At 41.2% G+C, this 24,378-nt stretch overlaps 6 protein-coding genes across 6 annotated transcripts; 2 read left to right on the top strand and 4 right to left on the bottom strand.

The window, feature by feature from the left end:
• Positions 1-10,000: 10,000 nt before the first annotated feature.
• On the bottom strand, positions 10,001-11,915 carry BDR25DRAFT_298891 (MFS general substrate transporter; the record flags this gene model as incomplete). Its single annotated transcript, XM_033689106.1, has 3 exons — positions 11,399-11,915; positions 10,746-11,340; positions 10,001-10,691 (listed from the first exon to the last, which is right to left on the bottom strand). Exons 1-3 carry the CDS (start codon positions 11,877-11,879, stop codon positions 10,001-10,003), a joined length of 1,767 nt encoding a protein of 588 aa, XP_033539716.1. The 5' UTR covers positions 11,880-11,915.
• A 488-nt stretch (positions 11,916-12,403) lies between these two features.
• Positions 12,404-14,096, top strand: BDR25DRAFT_298890 (cytochrome P450 monooxygenase; the record flags this gene model as incomplete). The annotated part of the gene is made up of 3 exons (XM_033689105.1): positions 12,404-12,704; positions 12,768-13,410; positions 13,478-14,096. 3 exons carry the CDS (start codon positions 12,404-12,406, stop codon positions 14,094-14,096), a joined length of 1,563 nt encoding a protein of 520 aa, XP_033539715.1.
• Positions 14,097-14,145: 49 nt separating this feature from the next.
• Positions 14,146-15,015, bottom strand: BDR25DRAFT_385417 (uncharacterized protein; the record flags this gene model as incomplete). Its single annotated transcript, XM_033697931.1, has 1 exon — positions 14,146-15,015. The coding sequence occupies exon 1, from the start codon at positions 14,866-14,868 to the stop codon at positions 14,146-14,148; it is 723 nt and encodes a 240-aa protein (XP_033539714.1). The 5' UTR covers positions 14,869-15,015.
• A 425-nt stretch (positions 15,016-15,440) lies between these two features.
• BDR25DRAFT_118150 (uncharacterized protein) lies at positions 15,441-17,651 on the bottom strand. The gene is made up of 3 exons (XM_033683667.1): positions 17,560-17,651; positions 16,956-17,495; positions 15,441-16,905 (listed from the first exon to the last, which is right to left on the bottom strand). Exons 1-3 carry the CDS (start codon positions 17,617-17,619, stop codon positions 15,685-15,687), a joined length of 1,821 nt encoding a protein of 606 aa, XP_033539713.1. The 5' UTR covers positions 17,620-17,651; the 3' UTR covers positions 15,441-15,684.
• Positions 17,652-18,187: 536 nt separating this feature from the next.
• Positions 18,188-20,430, bottom strand: BDR25DRAFT_118148 (uncharacterized protein). The gene has a single exon (XM_033683666.1). It carries the CDS (start codon positions 20,392-20,394, stop codon positions 18,457-18,459), a length of 1,938 nt encoding a protein of 645 aa, XP_033539712.1. The 5' UTR covers positions 20,395-20,430; the 3' UTR covers positions 18,188-18,456.
• A 366-nt stretch (positions 20,431-20,796) lies between these two features.
• On the top strand, positions 20,797-24,368 carry BDR25DRAFT_320419 (uncharacterized protein; the record flags this gene model as incomplete). Its single annotated transcript, XM_033691902.1, has 4 exons — positions 20,797-21,953; positions 22,013-22,073; positions 22,126-23,944; positions 24,004-24,368. 4 exons carry the CDS (start codon positions 20,797-20,799, stop codon positions 24,366-24,368), a joined length of 3,402 nt encoding a protein of 1,133 aa, XP_033539711.1.
• Positions 24,369-24,378: the final 10 nt, after the last annotated feature.

Below are 24,378 nucleotides of genomic sequence, written 5' to 3'. Positions count from 1 at the left end.
GTGTTTATTAGGCTAAACAGCATTACTAGTAACTTATATAGTTTTTATAAGGTTCTAAAGGCTGTAAGTTATTTATCTTTCTTTTTTATTTATATTTTATTAAATCTATTCTGTATATTAAACTTTATAAAGTATAAGGTTCCTTTTAATTAGTTTATAATGTCTTATATAATTAGAAAAAAGAAACTAATTTTAAATTATATTATTATTTAGAGTTTAATAGTCCTAATAGACTTAGATCTTCTCTTCTTTCTTTTTTACAAAGACTACTGCTAAGGCAACTAGGCTATAGCTTTCTTAAATATAGCTTTATACTAACATTTAATTAATGTATTTCTGCAAAGCTTTTTTCTGTACTTTTGTTAAAGGGTAAAGCTGATAGGTCTTTAAGTTAGAATCCTTTACTAGGTTTATAGTGTAGTTCTAAGGTTAGTGCAGGGGTAATTCTTTTAGATTCTTAGGTGTCTTAAACATGTCTCTGTAATCCTTATATTTAGTAGGAATAGCGTGTTTTTTTAGATCTTATAGATACTAATTTATTCTACATTTTTATGAGCTTTAATTTTTTTAAAAAAGACTTTTTACTTCTTTTTTTATTACTTTTAGTTATTACTTTAGCTTTTAGCTTTTAGTAAGGGAATTTTTAGAATTTTTATTTCTTAGAGTAGTAACTGCTACCCTGCTTTGCCTATTTATAGATTAGGTATAAGTTATTATAGCATGCTAACTAGGTTATGCGTGTGTAGTTCTTAGGACCTTCAATAGTTATTATTCCCTAGTTAATTATAAAGTTATGTTTTCTAAGCTAGTTATAGCCTAAGATTACATTATATTTATTTTTTAGTAAAAGTATGCTTATAGATCTCTAGTTTTTAGTGTTTAAGGTTATAAAGTTTTCTTTATATATTTTTAGGTTAATTTATTTTTTACTATATTCTAATAAGAAAGCATTAGTAAAGGTTACCTTAAATAAGTCTTTCTTAATTTAGAATAAAATGCTTTGTTTATATACTTAGTCTTTATCTACTATAGTAAAGGTGCATTTACTATTAATAAAAGCTAGTCCTAATTATTCTTTAAACATAAAGGTTATAGTTAGACTGTGTTCTGTCCCTTGCTCTATAGTAACTAGAGCTAATATGTTATAAAAAACCTTTTTATTCTCTAAAAAGTAGAGATCTATATTTTAAAAATCTTTAAACTTATTTTTTTTTATACAAGTAATGTTCTTTATTACAGTAGTTAGCTACTTTACATTTATAGTCTTCTACTAAGTAGTGTAACATTAGGTAATCTTCTTTTTATGCAGCTTTTTATTAAAAGTAGTAGAATGTACAGTTGCTTCTATTATTATAGTCTAGCTATTTTTCTTTTTTATAAGGCAAGGCTGTTTAATAAGTGTAGCAGTTTATAGTTTTACAGGCTAAGGCTGTTCCTTACTATAGGCATCTATTGTAGTTTCTTTTCTATGTAGGCTACTAGCCTACTTAGTGTTTATTGTTCTAGTGTCTTGTACAATACTGTTGCGTACACTAGTACTAAGGGTATAGACAGTTATTAGGTCTATAAAGGGTGTTAAGAGGACTTTTTTAAGTCTACTAAGAGTATTCTTATGTTTGTACTACTTGTACAGAGTGCTTCTTTTATTAGCAATTATTAGTGTTATAGAAGGCGTTTCTGCAGAGTATATATTAACTGTAATTTTGTTGTATAACCAAGGCTTTTCTACTAATTGCTAAGCCTAGAAGCAGTGTTTTAGGTTTTCTAAAGTCTAGTTCTAGAACTTTAAACCTAGCAGGTCTACGTAGTCCTTTTAATTTTTAATTATAGATCCTAGTAAAAAACTGCTATTTTTTTTATAATGTTATGTTTAACTTTAGCTATTTATTATATTATATTAAACATAGCATAATTATTGCTAATACCTATTTAATAAAGCGTAACTATGCATTTATTAGAGTAGTTATGTTATTAACTGCACTTCTAGCATAGGCATTTCTAGAACCTTTTAGAAAGTTCTCTTACTAAGGTGCTAGAGGTCTAGTTATAGAGGGGAAACTGTTTCTTTTCTTTTCTAACATTTATAATATATTCTTAGATTTAAGTGTTTTCTCTATATTCTTTAAAACTTATAAGGTCCTGTAACACTTAATTAAGGCTACTAAAATTTTTAATAACTACTTTCTAATACACTTTAAAGCAGTTTCTTAAAGAATAGTTTTCTTTACATTACTAGTAAAGTCTGTTATTTAATCTTTCTAATATTTTTTATTTATAAGGCTGTATTTAGCAGTAATAGCTTTTATTATTATAGTAGTATTTTTATTCTCCTCTTTCTAGAAGTCTAGGTAATTTGAGCAGAAATGTCTTACTTTTCTATAGTTTAGGTAGGCCTTATTTTTTAGCTATTTTTATTACTTTTTAGTTAAGGGCAGCCTCTTATGTCTAGAGGCTTAGCTTTTTTTTTAAAGGGGGGCTTTATGTATATTTTGCGTAACTAAGGTTTATTAGTTTTTTATTATAATAAAAGGCTTTTTTTTCTTAAGAATAAACTTAGGTTTTTAAAAAGCTTCTCTACGCTATTTCTCTCTTTTACGTTCTTTATACCTGTTATTATAAAGTGTTACTTTTATAATAAAGTCTTTAACAGTAGTTAGTTTTTTATTATGTTTTTTAAACTATTATAAAATATTTAGTAAAGGGCTTTTTAGTCTGTCTATCTACAGATAGCTAGTTGCTCTCTAAATTATGCGGCGTAGTACTAGGCTGTTTTTTTCCTTGTTTTAGAGTGTCTAGCTTATTAGCTGCAATTTTTTATTTATTTATAGTTTTATAAATAGCTGTTAGAGCTTTTTTAAAAGCTTTTACACTACTAAATATTTCCTTAGTCTTAGGACTTAGTGTAGTGCTATTTACTCTAAAATCTATCTAATTATCTGCGTGTAGTTAGAACTAAATTATAAAAAGTTCTTTTAAATGTAGTCCTATCTAGGATATTATTTCTGCATTAGTTTAAAATGCTTCTCTATTATATTGCATATAGAGGTGGCATCTAGTAAAAAAGAGATAGAGGTTCTTAGGTAATTCTCTAAAAGGCTTTAGAAAAGCTAGTTGCAAAGTCTTTCTAGCTGCAATGCTTACTTTCTTAGTTAAGATATTTTAAAGTTTTACTAGCTTTACTTGTAACATGTGTATTTAGTTTATAAAGCTTATAGCTAACTAGAGGTTTATAGGTGTAAGTTAGTTATTAAATTTAGCTACTTTTTAGCATAAATTTTTTACTTCTTTATAAAGACTAACTAGTTTATTAATTTTATTACTAATCTATTAGAGTTTCTTAATGTTATTTTAGATGCTGTTAATTTGTTCTGCTAGAACTTTTTTATTAAACATTAGAACTTCTAATAATTCTAATAAGGCTATGTAAACTATGTTAGAATTAAAGTTATATTAAGTAGTTATACTTTTTAAAAAGTGCAGTGTTTAATGTTACAATCCTTACTTTATAAAAGCACTTAGTTTAATGTTATTGCTAGTAAGGCAGAATAGAAGGTAGAGGCTAACAGTAGGGTGTACAGTCCTATGTAATAGCTATTAGGCTAATAGAGGTAGGGTAGAGTAACTAGATTATAGTTTATCCCTATAGTAGTAGTATAGTAGCTAGGTTAAACAGTCCTGTTAGACAGAATTAGAGGTATATATATTATAAGATATATAAATAGTATTATAGCTCTTTAGAAAGCTAGAATGCTACTTAGTCTATATAAAAAATAAACTAAACATTAAACACACCTTTTTAAAAGTTATTTAAGGTTTAAACTATATACATGTCTAACAGCGCTAAGTGCGAGTTAGGTAAGTTTATGTAAGCTTGCTAAGTGCAACTTTATAAACTTTCTTAGACTTATTCTATTCTTATAGCTTGCTTTCTTATTAGATAACGCATTCTTTTAATATTACAGGGAGCTGTTCTGCCTCTGTATCTTCTAATTAGTTTGTAAGCAAGCCCTGCCCCAACCTAGCTAGATTGTGGAGCATCTCTAGTGGAGTTACGTCGGTCCAACCATAGACTGTAACATTGTCAGATATGCGCACCTACTGTCAAGACAGGAGGAACGTTTGACGAAAGCTGCTACATAGTACGAGCAATAAGCTCGAACAGTATGTTGCTGCAAATTGCTGCATTTTGCAGCATTTTGCAGCATGTTGCAGCAAATTGCAGCACTTTGCAGCATGTTGCAGCAAATTGCAGCATGTTGCAAGCTGGTCGCGCATAGGGCTAGTGCGCGAGGGACTCGGATCGGCAGAACAAAAAGCCGAGCAACACGAGTAGAGCAGAAAAAAGGATCGATAAATAAACACAATCAATACAATCAATCAATCATCCCATACATCATATCCAAACCCATCATTCATCTCAGGAAGCCTAGAAACAGTGCTTCAATCTGACAAACATATACTTACTTTATAATTATTATTTCTATAATTATTATGCTTTTAACTAGAGCCTATAGAGCTTTTAAGCCTAGGTGTTTTACATACATGTGCTAAAGCTTTTTTAAGTCTAAGCATAAAAATATAGTTTATAAGTAATAGTATTTTAAGAGAACACTTTACACTAGTAGGTAGAAGGAGATAGCTTTATATTTAATAGACATAAAGTTATGTTTTTAGTAAAGTGTTATAAGTACTTTATTCTTTTCTAGTGTGCTTATGTGTAGTGTATAGTTAAGTTTTAAATACTATAGTTCTTTTTTTTAAATAGGCTTTTAAAATAATATTAATATAAAATTCTTTTACTATAACAACTTTTTATAGTGTAAGATCTTCTATACGCCTTTTTTATGCTTTTTTCAACACTTTTATAAGCTTTTTAGTATTTATGTTTTACATTATAAATAAATAAGTGCTTACTTTTACTATATATAAACCTTAAGCTATTTTAAATAACCTAAGTAAAAATAGCTTTATACTATTTACTAAGTGCATAACACTCTTGTTGTCTAAAATTATACTTATAAAAAGTAGGTTAGTGTTAAAATTTATAGTTATATACATCTCTAGTTTTATTAAAATTTTTACCTTTTTAAAGTCTATTATTTTTAATTAGAGCTTTTAATTTACTTTAAAGTTTATAAATAAACTTTACTAACTTATAAAAATTAAGTAGAAGCTTTTTACACCCTACTACTTATAAATAAATAGTAATATAAAGGTGCTAAACTAGTATTTTAACTAGCGCTTACGCTCTTTTATAAACTACTACTAAGATAACTAGTTAGACCTACTGCTATGCATAGATTAAGCACAAGCTACACTGCTTTATAAAATAACTAGACTATTACTATTTAAAATTAAATTTAGTTACTAACTAACTTACTAATAAAACTAAAAAGAACAGACTAAGTAATTAATCTTTATATATAAGTAAATGTTATGTAAAGAGGCTTAAATCTATACTAAAACTTAGCGTAACACAGTGCAGCTTACTATAGAGATAGCCTAAAAAGGCATTACATAAGCCTAGTAGTAATAAGTAACTAGGGTAAATAAAAAAAACATAGTCTAAATTTTATAGTAAGTAATAAAGTGTATATAATACTTAAAAAATTTACTTTAGGTTACTTTAGTTAAAAGCTTAACTACTAAATATATAGACTATACTTTATTATACGTATAAATAGCTACTTGTACTGCTTAAAGTTACTACTATACATGCACATGCACAATGTCTTCTATATAGACTGCCTATAAAAGGAATTACTAATAGCGCTGCTAGGCTAGCTTAAACTTAAAAAAAAGCTTATTAATGTTAATAGTTACTTTAAATAGCTTATATAAAAAATTATTAATAGCTATCTCTACTACTACTATCTGCAGTATAAGGTCTTCTAGGTAGCCTATAACTTTAACTTTACCTAGTATAACACTTAAAAGTTTATAAAAGCTCTGCATAAAGTAAGAGACTTTTATAATGTATATCTAAATAAACTAGGCCCTCTAGCGCAGTTAGAAGCCTAGCTATAAGTGTATAAGGCAGAAGAAGACCTAGAGGCAACAAGGAAGAATAACTAGCCTAGAGAACTTGCTAGTAGAGGGGACTATAATAGAGGCTAGAGAACGCGCTATACATGTTATTATTATACGTAACTATAGACTTAGGAACAAGCCTGCCTTAGAGGGGGGTAATGTGACAGTGCTGCTTGTTAAGCTCTACTGCTAGTTACATAATCTTGCTAAGGGTTAAGCAAGCGCCTTAGCGCTGCGCAAGCTTTTCTCTTGCAAAAACCCTCTGCCTCCTTTACTCCCTATCCTAGTTTAGCTGAAATAGAGCTAACCTACTCTGCTATACTTCCCTAGCTCTATACAGTAGTAGAGACAGTGCTTGTTATCACACTTTTTTTTTATATTATAAGCTATTAAGTAGGCTACTATAATCTTAAAAACAATTTTTTAAGTATATTAAAAACCTAAGTTTAGTACTTTTAAGCGAAGTAGTATTTATTTTTATAAGTAGAAAATCTATTCTACTTTTAATATAAACTTTTTAATAGTAGTACTAATAAAAAAATCTTTAAAAGCTAAAAACACTTTTTTTACTTATTTTTAAAGTTTAAAAAAAGTATTACACTTTTACTTTTTATTACTAGTAATAAAGTAAGTTTATAAAAGCTTAATTATTTTTTTTATATTTATAAATTAAAAGTTATCTAACTTAGCTAGGTATCTAGGCTCTAGGTATTTCTTTGTAATACTAGCAGTGTGTCTCTATACTAACACTATGCGTGTGCGCTTACTTTAATAGTAATTTAAATTAATATCAAGTCTATTTATAATAAAAGCATAGTATTATTTAAATATAAGTTTTTTACTATTTATAAAGTTTTTAATTTTAGGCATGCATTTAGTAAAATAGCTTTAAAAATGCTTAAAAGTGCCTAAAAGTTTTTTACTATTAGTGTAGTAAACATAATTTAAAGTATTATTAAAAGTAATTTAGTAGTTAGTAAAAGTTAATTAAGACTAATAGTTTTTAATCTAGTTAAGTACTTAATTTCTACTTTTAATTAAGTAATATAGTTTTTAAAAGCTATATTACTATAGTTTAACTTTAAATTTAGTAAGTTTTTAACTTTAAGTTTTATAAAAAAAAGTTTAGCTATTAAAGTTAGTTGTTATTTAGCTTTAGTAGTAAGTATTTTACTTTAGCTATAGCTAAAGTATGTTACAAACTTTATACTAAAGTCTAAGAGTAGTTAAAAGTTTAGCACTAGTAGTTATTTTTAATTTTTATAAGTTATTAGTAGTCTTTAAGTTTCTACTTTAGCGCACTTTTTATAAGATTTTTAATAGTAATTTTAATTACAAAAAATAAAAAGTGTTAAAATTTTTATTCATAACATTAAAAACTAAATAATTTAATCTAATAGTGTATAAACATTATAACTTAAACTATAAAGATAGAATAGTAGGTAGCATAGATAGCACTAGAAGCAAGGTTTTAAAGAAACATAGGAGTGTATTGTAAGAGAGACGAATCGCTGCCAAGCCTCGCTTGTTAGGATTCATGCTTATATACAAGGCACAGGTCATGTGACCTCCAAACAGGTTAGGGGAGGCTATACTAGCCTGTTCTAGGACATCCGGCCTTACATAAACTAAATTAAACACATCTTAGAATTAAACATAGTTAAATACATAAATAATATAATATCATTAATAAAGCTATTACTAGCAAAAGTAAGTTTTTTAATATAATATAACAGCATAGGTAAGATAATAAATCTAAATATAGTAAGAATCTACTTAGAGGTATATGTAACGGTGTGGAGGATCGCGACCTAAACTGAATCGGACGCGTCTCAGGGCTTGGACGTAGTCAAACAGACAATCGATGCGATATTATTACAAGGCTGTCACCGGCGAAAGCGAGTTTTCTAATATCCTTTATACAAGGCCTATAGGTGTCAATGGCATTCCTAGGTTCTGAGTCCCCACGCACTCCCATATGCCTCTAAGTGGATTCCTACCGCATTTAGACCCATTGTCTTTCCTGTGCTGTTACATTATATTAGAAAACTTGCTTTTGCTAGTAACAGCCTTATAATAATATTATATTAATTGTCTATTTAACTATGTCTAAGCTCTAAGACGCGTCTAATATAGTTTAAGTTATAATCCTCTACACTATTACATTAAATTACTTAGTTATATAGACTAGATTCTATTAACCTCTAGTTAACTAAAGCCTTTAGGTTTAGAACTTCCTATCCTCTATAATTAAGATTGCCTTTAGAAAAGTTGTAAAGAGGCGCTAAGGTAGAGACTTAGAGACTACTAATAACTTATTAGAATTAAAGGCAACTGCTAATGTCTAACTAACTACCCTCTAATTCTAGAATTAAAATACGCTCTAGCTAAGGCAAGCCCTCTAGAGTTAATTAACAATCTATGTTAACAGCTAAACCCGCTCCTGCAGCACCTAAAGCTATATTCCTACCTAATTTAGAGTTAACCTCTAGCAGTATATCTATTAATAATTAGATTGCTTAATTATAAGCATAACTTAAGCAGCTAATTTAGCTAAGAGCTGCTAGTTAACCCCTACTAACTACTAAATTACCCCTAATAACGCCCTATACTACTCTTACTACACTAAGTGCAAGAGACCTTTTAGGCACCTCTTAGACCTATAGAATTCACCTTACTAAATGCACACCTAAGATTAAGATTCTTACAGATAGCAAAAAACCTATGTTTAAATAATAGCAAGCCTTTATTACAGATAGACTTAACATTAATTTAGATTACTATTAGAGTAAGTGCACACGCATAGCGTTTTAGTTTAGAGGACACTGCTAGCAGTGCAAAGGAATAATTTGGAGCAAGGACACTTAGCTAAATTAGACTAGTTTTAGTTTAAGAAGGCAGAGGACATAACAGTAATACTTTAACCTACTAATAGGGACTATTAGTCTACAGAGGGGGGGGTAGTGTAACAATCCTTATGAATCGTTCCATCTCAGGTCGCCCAGAACCTCCGGAAGGCCCTCGTATCGGCCCCGACCTCGACCTGGCCCCGACTCTGCCCGGCCCCCTGTTGTTACCTCTATTCCCTTATGTATTTAGTTGCACCTCTCCCCTGTAGCTAGCTTAGTAGTTTTCTAATATCCTTTGTACAAGGCCTATAGGTGTTAATAGCATTCCCAGGTTCTGAGTCCCCACACACTCCTATATGCCTCTGAGTGGATTCCCATCGCATTCAAACCTATTGTCTTGCCTGTGCCGTTACAGTATATAAAAGTACGTAGAGACTTAATAACCTAGGAATATTATTAACATCTATAGGCTGAATATAAATGAATATTAGAAAACTACTAAACTAGCTAAAAGAAGAGGTGCAACTAAATACTTAAAAGAATAGAGGTAATAGTAGGGGGTAGAGCTAAGTTAGGGTTGGGGCTAATATAGAGACCCTTTAGATAGGTTCTAGGCAACCCGAGATGGAACAATTCCTGAGAATTGTTACACTGATACAACTGAAAGGTGCGAATAATCAACCAACAGTAGATCCTGTAAACAGAATAGTATATATGCTTTACAATTATATTATATACTCTACTATATATATAATTCTTCTTCTTTTTTTCACATATAGTATATAAACACTGTATTACGTGAGCTATTTAAAGGGGTGTGTTGCATTTCTCACATAGAAATCTTCTTTCCTTAAGCTATAACCGCTTTTACCGCTTTTACTATAGCCTCTACTACTTTTACTATAGCCTCTACTGCTATTGCTATTGCTCTTGCTGCCTCTCCTGTTATAGATGTAAATAAATATTTTGCAGCAGAGCACTTAGACTAGAACAATTCACTTCACTTCACAAGCTTCTAACATAGCTGCATGATCACGCAACCTCTATATGCATCAAAACTCAGGCACGCGCGAACAGTGAGATGTCGCTAATAAAATCTGCTGATTTTTCCATATAATAGTTCACCTCGCCTCTTTCTCATCCTTCTCTTTAATTTTCGCCCCAAATCTTTCCTCCAAGTGAACCTCGACATGGTTCGTAAAATATCTTGACGGATCCTTGACCATAATCGCGCACAAGGTAGCTACAATGCCAAACGGGATGGACGCCAGCCAGGTAATCCGAAAGCCATACGCATATCCGTACCTGGCTGCCCTAAGGCAGGCGCTAAACGCAGAAGCAGAAACATCCGGGAACTTTGCTGCCAGTCCTGGGACGCCGAGGAGTGTCAGTTTGACCGATGCAGCGAGCTCACCAACCGTATCGGATGAGATTCCATTGCTGATAGCTGTTTCCGCAACCCGTCGCGCAACCTGTTTCTCGGCTGTCTGAGAGAAGATTGAGGAGAATATTACAGACCCAATGGCGCCACCAATGGAGCGGAATGTACCGATCAGTCCAATTGCGACGCCAAGGTCGCGCTGCGGCACATTCAGCGATGCGGTTGTATAGCAGAGCAATGTTATCCATCCGAAAGGCAGCATGGCCAGGAACTGCACTGCCATGAGCCAGTTGATATTTGTTGGGGTGATAAGTGCCGCCAAGCCGAAGAAGAGCGTTTGCATGAAGTTTGCAAAGAAGAGCTGGTACTGGACGAATTTGATGTAGTGAACAAGGGCCGGGATGAGAACGCTGCCGACAAGCTGGCCCGCGCTGGAAATTATTAGCCTTCGAAGTAACATGATCTGCAATTCTTGGAATACTTACCCCGACGGAATGGAGTATATACCTATTTTGATAGGGTCGCTGGTATGAAGATATAGAATTGTTTGCGCGTTTAGGGCAGAAGCAGCAAAGAACACCATGCCAGCCACGAATACAAGCACAATGAGCGCCGAGAACTCACGGAAGTTCTTGAATAGATACCAGGGAAAGAGTGGGTCCTGCGGGACCATAAAGTCGTACACGAAAGCTCCGAGGAAAACAATTGCTCCAAGAATTAGTGGTGCCAGGGTTCCAGCATTCTCCCAGGGATATGTATTACCACCAGCATTAAGCCCAAAGAGGAACACGGCGAGCCCAGCTACAAACATAGCAGCCCCAATGAAGTCGAGCTCCTTAAACTCTTCCCATTTTGTCTTGCCATCGGGACGAGGATGGCTCGGCGGGAAGTAGACGAAGAAGGTGCCAATGAGGGAGAAGGCTCCATAACCGATGGCGATATAGAACATGATGCGCCAACTAGCGTTCGAGATCATTGCATTGGCGAGAAGAGTGCCTGGAATAGCCCAGCTAGCGAGGTTGAGCTCAGTCCACGCCAACCCGATGCCACGATATTTGTTAGGCAATATCTCAGATAGCCCTGTAGATGTAGAGGTCAACGATGAAATCATGAAGAATATAGTGTCGAGCAAACCCACCCGCATAGGCAACAGAGACAGTCCCAATTGATGCGCCCAGGATGACCTCTCCAGCTATTAGCTGGTTCATCGAATTGGCAGTGCCAGCAATGATACCACCGACGACGGTGAGAAATTGGCCAAAGAGGATAACATATCTGCGTCCAAAAATATCCGAGATGCGGCCGGCGATCGAAAAGCCCACAGCAGCGGCGGCACCCCATCCTGAAGGAATCCAGAAATCAATGGTTTCGCCACCTATTTTCTCCGAGAGCTGGACGAGAATTGGAGTTACAAAAATAAAGCCGAAAATGATTGGCCCGGTGAATGAGGTGCCCAGGAATAGTGCAGACAGAATAACAGGCAGTGTTAGCTTTTCAGGGTCATCCGGATTGTCTTCGAGAGCGGCCCTGTGCGGATCCTCGTAGCCTAACGGCAGGTCAACCTTCTCCCGGTGTGCGATTTCCGCTTCAGCCTCAATGTCAGGGGCTGTTCCCTTCATTTTTTCAATGCCAATACTTGTGGTACAGAAACCGGGTTGTTGGTGAATGGGGGCAAATGGAGGGAAATTGTGCGCTTTTACCTGGGACGGCTTCGCGGGAGGTGTGGAGACATGTGGGGTAGCAGGGATGAGACGGGCACGTGCAGACTGCTATTCCCGCCGTATCAAGTGTCAGGAGTCAGGACTCGAGAAATAATTTTTAATCGAATACTACACGCATCACGAACCGTTCTGCGGCACTTGGAGATGTTGAATAAGCATCATTAAACGCCTGTGGATGTGGGGCTTCGACGCTTATTTAGCTTCGCGGGCTTCCACAATTCAAGTACTGATGGATGGAGACGGAGCTGCCCCGCGTCCTGCCCGCCTTCTGCTGACTCGAAGAAGACCTCACTGATGATCCAAATACGACATGTGCTGGAATCACATTTTGAGTTGTGGGGCATCTGTGCCACGGTTAAGCGTCTTGAACACAACAGAGGATGCCTTTGTGGTCTTTTCAGCTTCAATAACTCACTCCCAATATGGCGATTGTGCAATCATTCTCCTTAACTCAAACGAGCCTTTTCAAGGGTATCGCGGTGTTCGCCGTCGCATACCCAATCTGTCTCATCATCTACCGTCTCCTATTCTCCCCGTTAGCAAAACTCCCAGGGCCGTGGTCGACGCGAATAAGCAGCATCTTGGAATCCAATGCTCTGAAAGAGCAACGAAGGACACAATGGGTAAGTAGCCTGTTTGAGCAGAATCCCGGAGCAGCAGTTGTTCGCACCGGTCCAACCTCGGTATCATTCAACCATCCGGATGCCATAAAGGCCATCTATGGTATGTTACGAGCTCCAGATTTCTGCGCTGTGTATATCCGCGCTCATTCTTGATGAAACCTAGGCCACGGAAAAGCTAGTGAAGGCTTTGGCAAATCCAGCTGGTATGACGCATTCTCGACGACTGGAGAATCGCTTTTCTCCACTCGCTCGAAGAAGCGACATGCCATGAAGCGACGAATGGTAGCCCACAGCTTTAGCGCACAATCACTGCTCTCGTTCGAGCCGTTCATTGATCTCACGTTGAACAAGTTTGTAAAGAGGATGGATGAGTTTGCGAGCACCCAGGAGCCTTGTGAGATTTACTTCTGGTTCGAACTCTTCACCATGGACTTGATGGGTGAGCTAGCTCTGGGCAACAACTTCGGGGTTCTCGATGCAGCAAAGCCGGCCAGGTACTCCACGCTTGTGGAGCAATCGCAGCGGTTTGCTAATCATAGCGGCTTGCTTCCCTTTGGGAAACTCAATGTAAAGGTATTGAGTTGGTTCCCGCTGCCAAATATCCAGCGTCTGTACAGGGCGCGGTTGGAATACCTGGAGTATGCCAGAGTTGCGCTAGAGAAACGGTTTCACGACGAGAGGAAGAAGCTGCTACCGAGTGGAAGGCCGCGCCAGGATATTATGCAGCGCTTTATTGAAGCAAGAGATCCAGAGACGGGTCGGCAGATGGATTTCGACGAACTCCGGGCTGAGACTTCGTCGTTAATGTAAGTTGTGCTCAATCCTTAGAGTTGAAGTTGTTTGATGCCAAGCTTGATACTAATCATTGGGAAGGGTCGCCGGTGCAAGTACAGGCAGTGTTACGATGAATTGGATGATATACTACCTCTCCAAGAATCCAGACGTTAGAGATCTCATTATCAGCGAACTCGAAGGCATGTTTCCGGAGAACAAGGATGGAGCAAGGCCACTTCCTTTTACAACACTAAATAAGCTCAGCCTACTCGAACACGCTGAGCTTGAATGCCTCCGTCTTCACCCACCTATTGGATACGCCATGCCCCGCGACACTCCATCCCAGGGTGCTGTGATCGCTGGGGTTTACATCCCAGGTGGTGTTGCCGTTGGAGTGCCTGCGGCGATCATCGGCCGCAATGCGACGGTATTCAAGAACCCAGATAAGTGGGATCCAAATCGGTGGTCTACGGACTCAGGAAACGATCTAGCCATGATGAAGACGTGCTTTTTGGGATTTGGGTATGGGAGTCGACAATGCATTGGGCGGAATGTCGCAACAAGCTTTATCATGAAGATGATTGCGCAACTATTTCTGAGGTATGATATTAAGCTAGAGAACGAAGGGCTGATACTCGGGACCAAAGAATTTACCATCTTGAAGCCCGATCAGAAGTATAAGGTCATTTTAGCACCAAGGAAACCTACAGCCAGATAGCCAGAGCATATGACGAAGGTGGAAACAGGGTAATATATTCATTGATGATCTACAATTGCTTTACAGAGTGCTGCTCCGTGTCTGACGGCCATACTGCAGGGCCGGGAACTGTATAATTCGTAGGAGTCGGCCAGTATAAGTTGATGAGAATGCCAGGCTCACTCCCAGTGTACGCGCCAGGGAACTTCACAGACTGGTTAAGACTTCCACTACCACTACCGGTAACCTTCAGCTGCGCGCATCCAATATAAAACTGCGCTCCGCCCTTGGTGCTTGCGCCGTGCAAAGCGAGACCTTCAGCCCGAAGTAAATACTCGCCCGGCGGAGTCGAAGATGGAAGCGTGAACCTGAAGCTTTTGATACCGTCGCTTGCCCACTTGATTCCATCTGAAGCAATACTACTCGTCGTAAGGGAGTAAATTTTTACCCACGATCCAGACCCGTCGTAGGTTGCCGCGGTGCTCGGAGCCTTCGAAAGGTAGACCTGCTGCGGGCCGGGATGGCCAAAGACATCGGCGATGCCAAAGCCAACTTCATCGCCTGCTTTCACCGTGTAAGTTTGGGTGGAGCTTCCGGAACCGCCACCTTGGTTGCAGCGCATGTTGGTTGATCCCACATCTGTGATCGGGGAATTAGAGTTGGTTGTAGGGCGAATGTACTGGTATGGAGATCCGACCACTTTGCCGTTGACAATGAGATTGTTGTAGTTCCAATGTGCGAGTGCGGTGGAAATTAGCCCTGAGACAAAGATAAGTGTAGAAAAGACCTTCATATTTGAGAATAGTGTGGACGTCGCAGAAGGAGTGCAATCGTAGCGAGAGTGTCAAGGCGCTGTTAACGAATCGGTGCAAGTAGATAGTAGAATCTCGGGTTTAACTGTATAATTCTATTCTAAAGAGTGACGAAAGCGAAGTTGACATTAAGGCCCGCGGATATTAATCAGAACCGATGGTTGTTTGGAACACACGTTTCCGACAGGGGTGTTACCCGGCGTTGCGAAATCTCCGCGAATGGGCAAGCAAATCGTTGATCGAAATCCTAGAAGCGAGGATAGTGTTTCGAGGAATCATGTACACAATTCCATTTCATACTCTCTAGATCCATCAATCATGGCCTCACGGTGCCAGGATTGTGACCATGCCAAGAATATGTCATATGGACATTCGCGTGGGCGGGGTGTGCTTCGTGGAGAAATTCTCGAAACTGTTGTTACTGTCCAAATGCCTGTAAACACGGATTGCGAACATTGAATCCATTTACCCATTAAAGGATGAAGATTTGGACATGAAAACGGAGCACTTGAAATATGCAAGGGCCACTTTCCACACCTTAGCGTTCGGATTTCTGCCGCACATCGATCGTTGTCCTCTCATTGGCGACGGTAGTTTTTGGTTTAGGCAGGACTCTGAACTGAAGTACAGGTAGCAACGGATGATGGCGTGAGTTTCAGAGAAAGCCATGTAGTTGGGCTATGTCATGCAAAGGCCAAACAAAAAGACTAGGTGGAAGTAACAAGACTTATGGGTATGTCCGATAGAAATCTAAACCTTTTCCATTGCAAAATCCCGGCTTCGTAGACATGCAGCTATCACAATACCGATTGAAGGTTATGAACTTGCTCCGCGTTCAACGCTGGTTCAATGGCAGCCTCTGACCACAGACCCTCGGGGGAGTCGATGCTGCTAGCAACTGGTAATAGTTGATCGTCTAGTGAACCGATATTTAGATCGCTTGTCGCCGCGGAAGCAATCTCGCCTGCCATTCCAATTCCAATTATTTCGCTAATGTACCTCAGGCGTCTGGCGATTAACGCCCTGTCTTCTGGGGATGTCTCTTTAGCATCCAAGGATACCTGCAAAGGCCACAACATTAAGTACGCTCGGAAGGCTCGCCCAGAGACTGGGGATTTTAGTCGACGTCCTTGTTTGTCACGTTCGCCAAGAACGTAAGGTATGTCATTACAGATGGCACGTGCAAGGTGGGCGATCGTTGTGGTCCAGTCAGCGTGCAGGCTGGCAAAGTCGAATTCAGCGTTTGGGTAGTTTCCTACAAGGGTGATGGCGGATGGTAGGGCACTGAGAAGCGTTTGAAGAAGGTGAATCTGCATCGCCCGATATACGTTCAGAGTGACTGCTCTCGAGATCCCGACATAGACCGACACGTCTTCTACTAGCATACCATCTTGCGGTAATATTTCATCCAGGTCTGCCGGTCTATCCTTCCCTGTTGTGTGACTGGTAACCTCGCTATCATCAGGCCAGCCAGGTTGAACGTGGAGATCGAGGTTTCCAAGGGCTTCGTTAACCACAATGCCTTTTCGTAGTAAAGGGAGGAGGGTATCGGCTTTCTCATACATATCCAAAACAAAATCGGTTGCCTCTGTGTCTTCCAATGGCCAGTCGTTGTGGATTCCTTCGAGATAAGCATTATGGTCAAAGTCGTCAACACTTTGGTAGACTGAGACGCGTTTCCGAATCTGTGCCATCTGGGTTGTGGCCTTTGTTTGCGATCTTGAAAGTACTTTCTTTAAGCAAGAAAGAAGGCAACTGATCTCATGCATTAATAGCTTCATGGATTTCATGGGTGAGGGTGGATAAGAGCGGTGCATCCAAGCTGGAAATTCGTCCATGAGTTCTCCATTACCGAGAAAGGTCGAGATGAGCTGATCATGATAGAGTAAAGTGAAGAGATTACGACCTGTTATCGTTTCAAGTTGCTCGGGGCCTCTGAGTCGGAGGAGAGCGAGACGCCCGGGTCCATGGGTGTGGTACGGCGAAGGAAGCCCGTGAAGGCGATCCGTCGTGATGAACTAGAGGCTGTTAACGGGGAATAGAAAATGAAGTTCGGGGGTTTGAATACTTCGTAGAGACCAAGAAGGAAGACTGTGAGGAGAGTCGCGTCGTGCTTCGCCATGGAGGTATCCGGCAAGCTGTTATTCAGCGACCTCACAGCATTCCCGTAATGCCGGTGCGCTTCTAGCATCATATCGTGTCGATTAAGCTGCTTAGCTGAGCTAGCTAGTGCTACTGCAGGCAAGGCACTATGCAGATAACCTGGAGTCTGCTCAAGGGTGTATAAGGGCGCCACGAGATGCAGGAAGGGAAAGGTCCCCTCCGTAAACGCATAATCGGAATAAAAGCGGTTGATAGCATAAACCTCTGGGCCAATCTGGCACTGCTTCGACATGCTGAGGGCATGGGCTGCAACATATGAGGATAAGTCAGGCTTGCGATGCACGTGGCGCTGGTTCCGTTTCATCTGGACTTTCTCGACACGCTTTGCTACCTTGCACTCTGCCCATTTCTCTTGGTGGCGCACCATCGACGTCCACTCGTCCTTCCACCCACATTCCAACTTGAGCCTCGAGCATCTTTTACAAGTCGGTCTAGTCTCATCACACTAGGAGCTCAAATATCAGCGAGGTGAGTCTTGTAGTCAGTTAGTCGAGGGGTTTCGAGCTCACCTTAATTCGCTTTTGCCTGCAAGAAAGACAAGCACGGGATGGTCTACCTATGTTCACCATGATGAAAATTAGACCGCGAAAGCAACGAAAAGTGGTGGGTCATGCGAAGTTGGCAAAGAGGGTGCGGCAAACGCTGACAGGTCGCAAACTCGACCCGAAATAGTTTAGCTCGCGCCGGATGAGGCTGTGGGTGCACAGCCACCGCATGGACGAGGGTGTTGCTCGGGGAGATTGGCTGACTGCATCGGTAAATCAGCCATGATAGGACACTTAGCTGTATCGTAGAAAGGAGGCTTTGATACAGAGCCACATTGGGAATGGCTGGGACATGTCCAATCGATAAAATGCCTGACATCCGCAGTCTCCGCCGAATTATGACGCGAGTTTGCACTATGAGCGAACCGATTTCCTTCGTGATACCCCATATTCTCCTCTAATTTTAGCACTGTAGAGTTGAGCTGACATCTCTGACTTGGTGCACAGAAGGATGTCACATGCGACGCTACAATACTTGCCATGCCAGTGACTTATTAGGACTAATTAGTGCTTTCCTTATTGGGGGCAGAGATTCTTTATAAGCTTCCTATTCACCTCGGGGCCTCTCGAGCTCCTCGAAACCCACGCTATTGCTCAATCTACCTGGTTTAGCTCTCGCCACCTAATTGACCCCTCGCCTCTATCCTCTATCCTATAACTATCTGCCTGATATCATGATAGAGAATACACCTACTTCCGTTGTAGCGTCGTCACGAAGCCGCCGGCACATCCTTTCATAAGCTAACACAATGACCAAGTACTGTTGATGTGGCAAAGATCGGGACTTTGGGACAATCTTTGGGTCCTCACTTTGCCTCTATTCTAAATCTTTCCTCCCAGGACCTTGATACTAGGATCTATTTACCGCTCCCCTACTTCGCACTGGCAGCCATGTATTTCTGCTACAATAAAGTGGTAGAAGTAACCAAGTTGACGAATGCGTGTCATACTCTGATCTGAAGTAGCAGGATCCACGAGATCTTCTGCGTCTTCAATCTGCTCTTCTGTCTCCCCTAGCGAAAATGTTTCTGACTTCTGCAGATATTCACCAGACAGACACGACTGCACAGCGTCCCTAAAGCGGTTACCCATCCAGAGCCCGAGATCCCTAGCAACATAGCCTTGAATCCGTGTGCGAAAGTCCAAAGGACTCAAGTTTGCCTTCGTATAGGATTCGAGTGGCATCCACATGCCGATCTCGAAGAGGACGAGACCCAGGCTGTATACGTCATGAGCATGTGAGGAGGATGGCTTCGTAATATCCGAGGATGGTTTGAGTTCTCGAATCTCTGGATGACGGTAGAGGTCGAATTTTGACACTCGTGTGGAGAGAGACACCTCCCTTGGAGTATCGGGTCGGGCAAAGTCGAAGCCTGAGATGAATGGTTTGTCGTAGCAAACCTTGCCTTTCGAATCAGAGAATAGGAGCACGTTATGGCTACCGAATCCTTTATGTATCCACCCGACGGTGTGAAGTTCGAGGAAACCGACCGCTAAAGCAGCCGCGAGCTTAAAGCGTTGTCCAAGAGATGGAAGTCGCTCATGGGTCGGTGTTTGCTTTGCGGTAAGCAGCTCGTGCAGGGTAACGGGCTGGCTCGTCTGGCTCACGCAGTCAGAGTTGTCCGGAACTTTATAAAGAAGAGCTCTGTCACGTTTGCTGGGATGTTGAATCCATCCAACGCAATCAAGGACATGGAGATTCACGGGCTTTTCAGAGGCAGAAAATCGATGTGCGAGGCGTTCAACTCTATCATCAGCCAGTTTCGCCTGGTCATCGTTCCACCTGGAGTCGTAGTAGTACCATTCAGTGATGACTCTTTGCGTGGCCGTTCGTATTGATGAAGGAGACCCTGAATTGCCTACAATTTTAAAATTAGCGGGACTCCTCGGGGTGACTTGTGTCCTCGCTCCAGACATACCCTCAGGATAAAATTCTGTAAGAAAACGACGACTCCTTGCGATCTTGGTGTCAATCTTGACATCTGCATAGTTCTTTTTTAAACCTGGGTCTCTAAACGCTTCACCCATCTTCATTTTTAGGCCGGCGCTCCTAGAAACCGACTTATAGCTGCTCTCGGCAGCAGCTTCTCGAACACTCTCTAGCTGCGCGGATGATCTGGCAGAGACAACCAACTGGCTTGCCATTCTCAGTTCCTGTAGGTTCGGTTTTTCAGGTGGCGCGATTTGGTGGATGCTGTCGTTCCAGTATTTAAAGCGCTCTACAAGATCCTTTAAAGTCTCCTTATCGGCATCATTCCATGTTTGGATGCCGTACTTGGCTCTGCGGGCAAACGAAGTCTTCAACTGCAGAGACTCCTTTAGCCTACTATACTTTTGAGCGGCATTCTGCATCTCGTCTTGCAGTAATCCCGGGCCAACGACAATAGATTCAACCCCAAGGTTTATCGGGTCATTGGATTCCTCTCGGGCCTCAAAAGCTCGGTTATACTTGGTCAGCAGCTTATCTACAGACCGGAGAACCTCGATGATCTGTGTGACAGCATCGCAGAGTGCTTCGCGGAACGTGGCAACTGGTGAAATGGGCTGGGTGGCGTGGGTAAGGCCAATCATTTGTGTCTGTCGACGAGAGGTATCTTCATTAGATGAGTCTTGAAATATGGCTGTGATGTTCTTATTCTCTCGAGCCCATTCCTGGTAGCGAAATGCCTCGAATCGCAGCATCATTACTGAGTGTGCTGCATCGGATCCAAAATTCTTGGCTGCAGCGATTACGCGATAAAACGCCAGTGATTTTTCGAGGAGTGTGATGATCCCTGTGGCGATGCCAATTTGAGCCATCGTGCTGAAGGGGGAAATGTTATAGGTGAAAAGCAGTAACCCAAAGCGATAAATGTGAGGATGGCGGATCTCGCCCACTATTTGAATGGTACTGCAGTATAGCTTCCACAAGCAACCGAGGGAACGTGGCAAAACAACAAACTGTTAACTAAGATTGAGTTGTACCAACTTGCAGCAGGCTGAGAAGCCACCACTTTTCTAATTGGCGGCTTATCTTTTGAGCCCCCACGAATGTAACCCAGCGCAGCAAGGCTGAGACAGACACCAGAAGTCGCGCAAGGCCTGGAGCAGGCTGCGATATTTCGTAGTTCTTCATCAATACATCTATATTCGCAGCACTGGCTCTTGAAACCTTCGTGGATTCATATCCCATACTCAGCGCATTAAAACAATAAGTCTACTATGTGGGGACTTACTCCTATCCGAAGGCGTATTACGACAACACGGAACACCTCATCCCATTCCGTCTCTGGGCCAGCCGAATTCATCAAGCTGGCGAGGGACCATCTGGACCTTCCATATATCTACTTCAAGCGGGCGTTACTCCAGGCTGTAGCAACTGGGGCCTCGTTCGACGTCCGCTTTTTTGACATTGACCCTGGAAACATAGGACCGGATATCAAGCAAAGAGTCGGAACTAGCTCGCAGTTGAAGAAAGGGCAATGGCTTGTCGCTAAGCACATTGCACCTGTGATACCGGAAGACCTCGAGCTAATAGCGGTGAAAGATACGAACAGCGACGGAGTGAGATTGGGATCTATGGTGCAAGAAATGAGGATTCTCGCTCACAAGCCCTTCCTGTCTCATCCCAATATTGTCAATCTCTTAGGATTCAGCTGGGAAAGAAACAAGGACGAGCTTGGTAGGCGATGGCCAGTCCTCATCATGGAGGCAGCAGATGGTGGATCCTTGAAAGACTTTCTCGAGTTGGCTGATTCATCGATAAAGTCACCTGCTTTTGCACTGTCGATAGCTTTAGACATCGCGTCTGGGTTGGAGGCTCTGCATAGCTGCGGGGTCATTCATGGAGACTTGAAGCCAGATAATATTCTAGTGTTTCAAGTGTCGAAGGATACTTTTCGAGCCAAAATATCAGATTTTGGGTTTGCTTGTCTCACCGAAGACTTGAAATCCGAGGCCCCTGACGACCTGGCACAGCATGTCTCACTGCCTGGTTTCTCTCCTCCCTGGGAAGCGCCCGAGGCAGGGGGAGACATCTTGCTTACCAATCTTTCTAAAGTAGACGTGTATGGATTCGGACTCTTGGCTTGCTATTTGGCTGCTTCTGGTGAAGATATATTCGCCGATTTGCGTCTCGATACCTCAGATAGGACATTTGATTTCGACAGGATAACTTCGTTAAAGAACGACACGCAAGCAATGACTCAGCAGGCCAAACAATTTGTAACCTCCTGGCTTGATATCCAAAGCATGGAATGGAATTGCTTCGCACGGATCATCGACTTGACTCTTAATAGCTCACCTAAGGATAGGGCAGACATATCTAAAATTAGGATACTATTAAGCACCACAGGCGACGACGCTGAAAGGACTCTTGCGTAAGTTTAGGTTCTGGTTGGACGTTATAGCAAATTGAAAGGCTGATACTTGCTCCTAGACACTATGCGCCTGTCCCTCTGCTTCCCTTAGACGACCCATCTTCAGATGAGCACGTTCAGGTTAGTACCCTCTATCAAGCTCCCATACGCACTGTAACCGACCAACTATCAGTACCAATATCTAGCAAGCTGGAATCGAGACTTAATGATGGCTGCCTCTGATGATATCGTCTCGAATTGGAGTACCAGATCTATATCTGAAATTAACAGCGCAGACTGTATTGCGGTAGAGCGGGGCGCGCAGAGACTCTTTTGGCTCTCCAGAGCACTTATCTCAGGACTCCTTGGTCCGGACTCAAAGTCCATAGCATTAGATTGGCTATTCCAATCGGCCAATGCGGGTTCCACGGAAGCGAAAGCATCGGTGCATCGTCTGTTTTCGGCCCTCAAAGAACCCATCCCCATCGATTCGCTGTATAACTGGCTAGTTGATGCTTGCTATGGGGGTGAAGAACTGGCGGAGTACAGCCTAAAAGAGCTTTATCCAAAGATGTATCCCGGGGTCCTCGAAATCCTAAAGACAACCTACTGTGGCTACGGCCAGGATTGCTTCGGTGAGCAGTGGAGGAATGAATATCCACTCGGCTATCTCGATGACATCGTAGAAGATTCTTTGGAAGAAGGGCAGAATATTGACAAACTGCACGACTATCCGGGACTTGTTTGTGGCATGACTTGGTTACACTACGCCGCCAGTAATGGCCGCTTCGATACGGTTCAACTGTTAATCAACAAGGGCGCGGATCCGAACGTCACCAATGAGTATGGAGAGACGCCACTGTTCATGGCATGTCAGGCTGGCCACTTTGAAGTTGCCGTCCTCCTATTCCCGGTAACCCAGAACAGGCCAGAGAGTTGGGACGACTTTGCAGCAAACGAACTTCACCACCTAGTCCGATTTGATCAGGATAGAATAGGAGAGGCTGCAAAAATGCTCTTAGAATGGGGAGCAAATATCAACCAGCAGAACGGCGACAGACAACAAACACCGCTTGCTTTTATCCTGAACCAACATGGACTTAACTGTGTGGAGGCAGCCAAGAAACTGTTGAGTTTGGGCGCCGATCCACTCATTAAAGACTACCATGGACTCGATTGCCTCGCGCACGCTTCATGCCAACTCTCTTCTGATCTAGTCGAGCTTGTTCTCCACTACGTTCCGCCGGAGATGCTTGTTCAGCGAAAGACAGACGCATTATGGTTCGTCTTAGAAATGGACAACTACGAGGTCCTAGTGAATGGAGGAGAACATTACGTCGACAAATTAGAGAAGACGGTTAAGCTCCTCATTGACAAGGAGACTAGCTGTTCTTTTCAGGATATCACCGGCCACTCCGTACTAACGTTTGCCTGTGCCAAAGCTTCCTTAGCTGTAGTGCAATGCTTAGCCAAGCTTATTCCGAATTATCAGTTCACCGAATGGCGCCCGTCCACAGAAGAATGGTATACACCGTTAATGGCGGCAGTTGTGCGGAACCGGACTGAGATTGTCGAGTATTTGCTCGAGCTTGGAGTCGATCCTTGCGTATCCCACCAAAACAACCAGTGGACGCCACTGTTCTACGCAGTATCCGGTTCTCCACAAATTGTTCGCGCGTTAGTTCAATTCGTTGAGCGAACATGTTCCCTCGATGCAGCTACCGAATACGTTAATAAGAGAGACGAGACTGAGTCCACCGCTTTTGACATCGCTGTCGCTGGGGAGTTTTTCGATGCGGCGAACGTCCTCGCAGCCTATCAGCCTGATTTTCTAGTTTACCGATTCCCTTATTCTCTAGACAGCACCTGTTTATTCAATTCACTTGGGTTGGCTGTAGAAAAGCGCTATCAGCTTTTCTATCTCCTGGATCTGATGGGACCTGTCGATGAGCCCCCCAAGGTAGATAATGAAGGAGTAACAGTTTTACACTGTGTTTGCGGAGTGCCTATAGGTATGTTATATCCTTCGCTCGTCTAGTTAGTGACGCACCCTAATGCATGTATTAATCAGAGCGGGCTCCTGAAGACGAAGCACGTGGAATTGTCGACACGGTCCTCGCTAGGTTTTGCAACCCAGCGTGGGCTAATTGCCTCACTGCGGCGGGGGAATCTCCGCTCCACTTTGCTGCTCGGTTTGGTAATATTTATGCTATCCAGAAACTAGAAATGATATACGCTGGCCATTTAGAATGGTTTCTTATCAACAACAAGGGCTGGAATGCGCTTGATGAAGCTGAATCACGCCAATTTCAGGACGTCTCAGAGCTGGGATATATGGCGCGAGCTCAGTTTCGGAAGAGAACAGACAAGGTTGTTGCATATCTTGTTAAGAAAGGCGTGAGGAGAAATCGGAAATACGGTGATTTTGGGGAATGAAAGAGGATAA

The sequence above is a fragment of the Lindgomyces ingoldianus genome (genome assembly GCF_010093535.1).
Source record: "Lindgomyces ingoldianus strain ATCC 200398 unplaced genomic scaffold BDR25scaffold_69, whole genome shotgun sequence".
NCBI lineage: Eukaryota > Fungi > Ascomycota > Dothideomycetes > Pleosporales > Lindgomycetaceae > Lindgomyces > Lindgomyces ingoldianus.
This window is presented reverse-complemented; position numbering and strand designations above follow the sequence as displayed.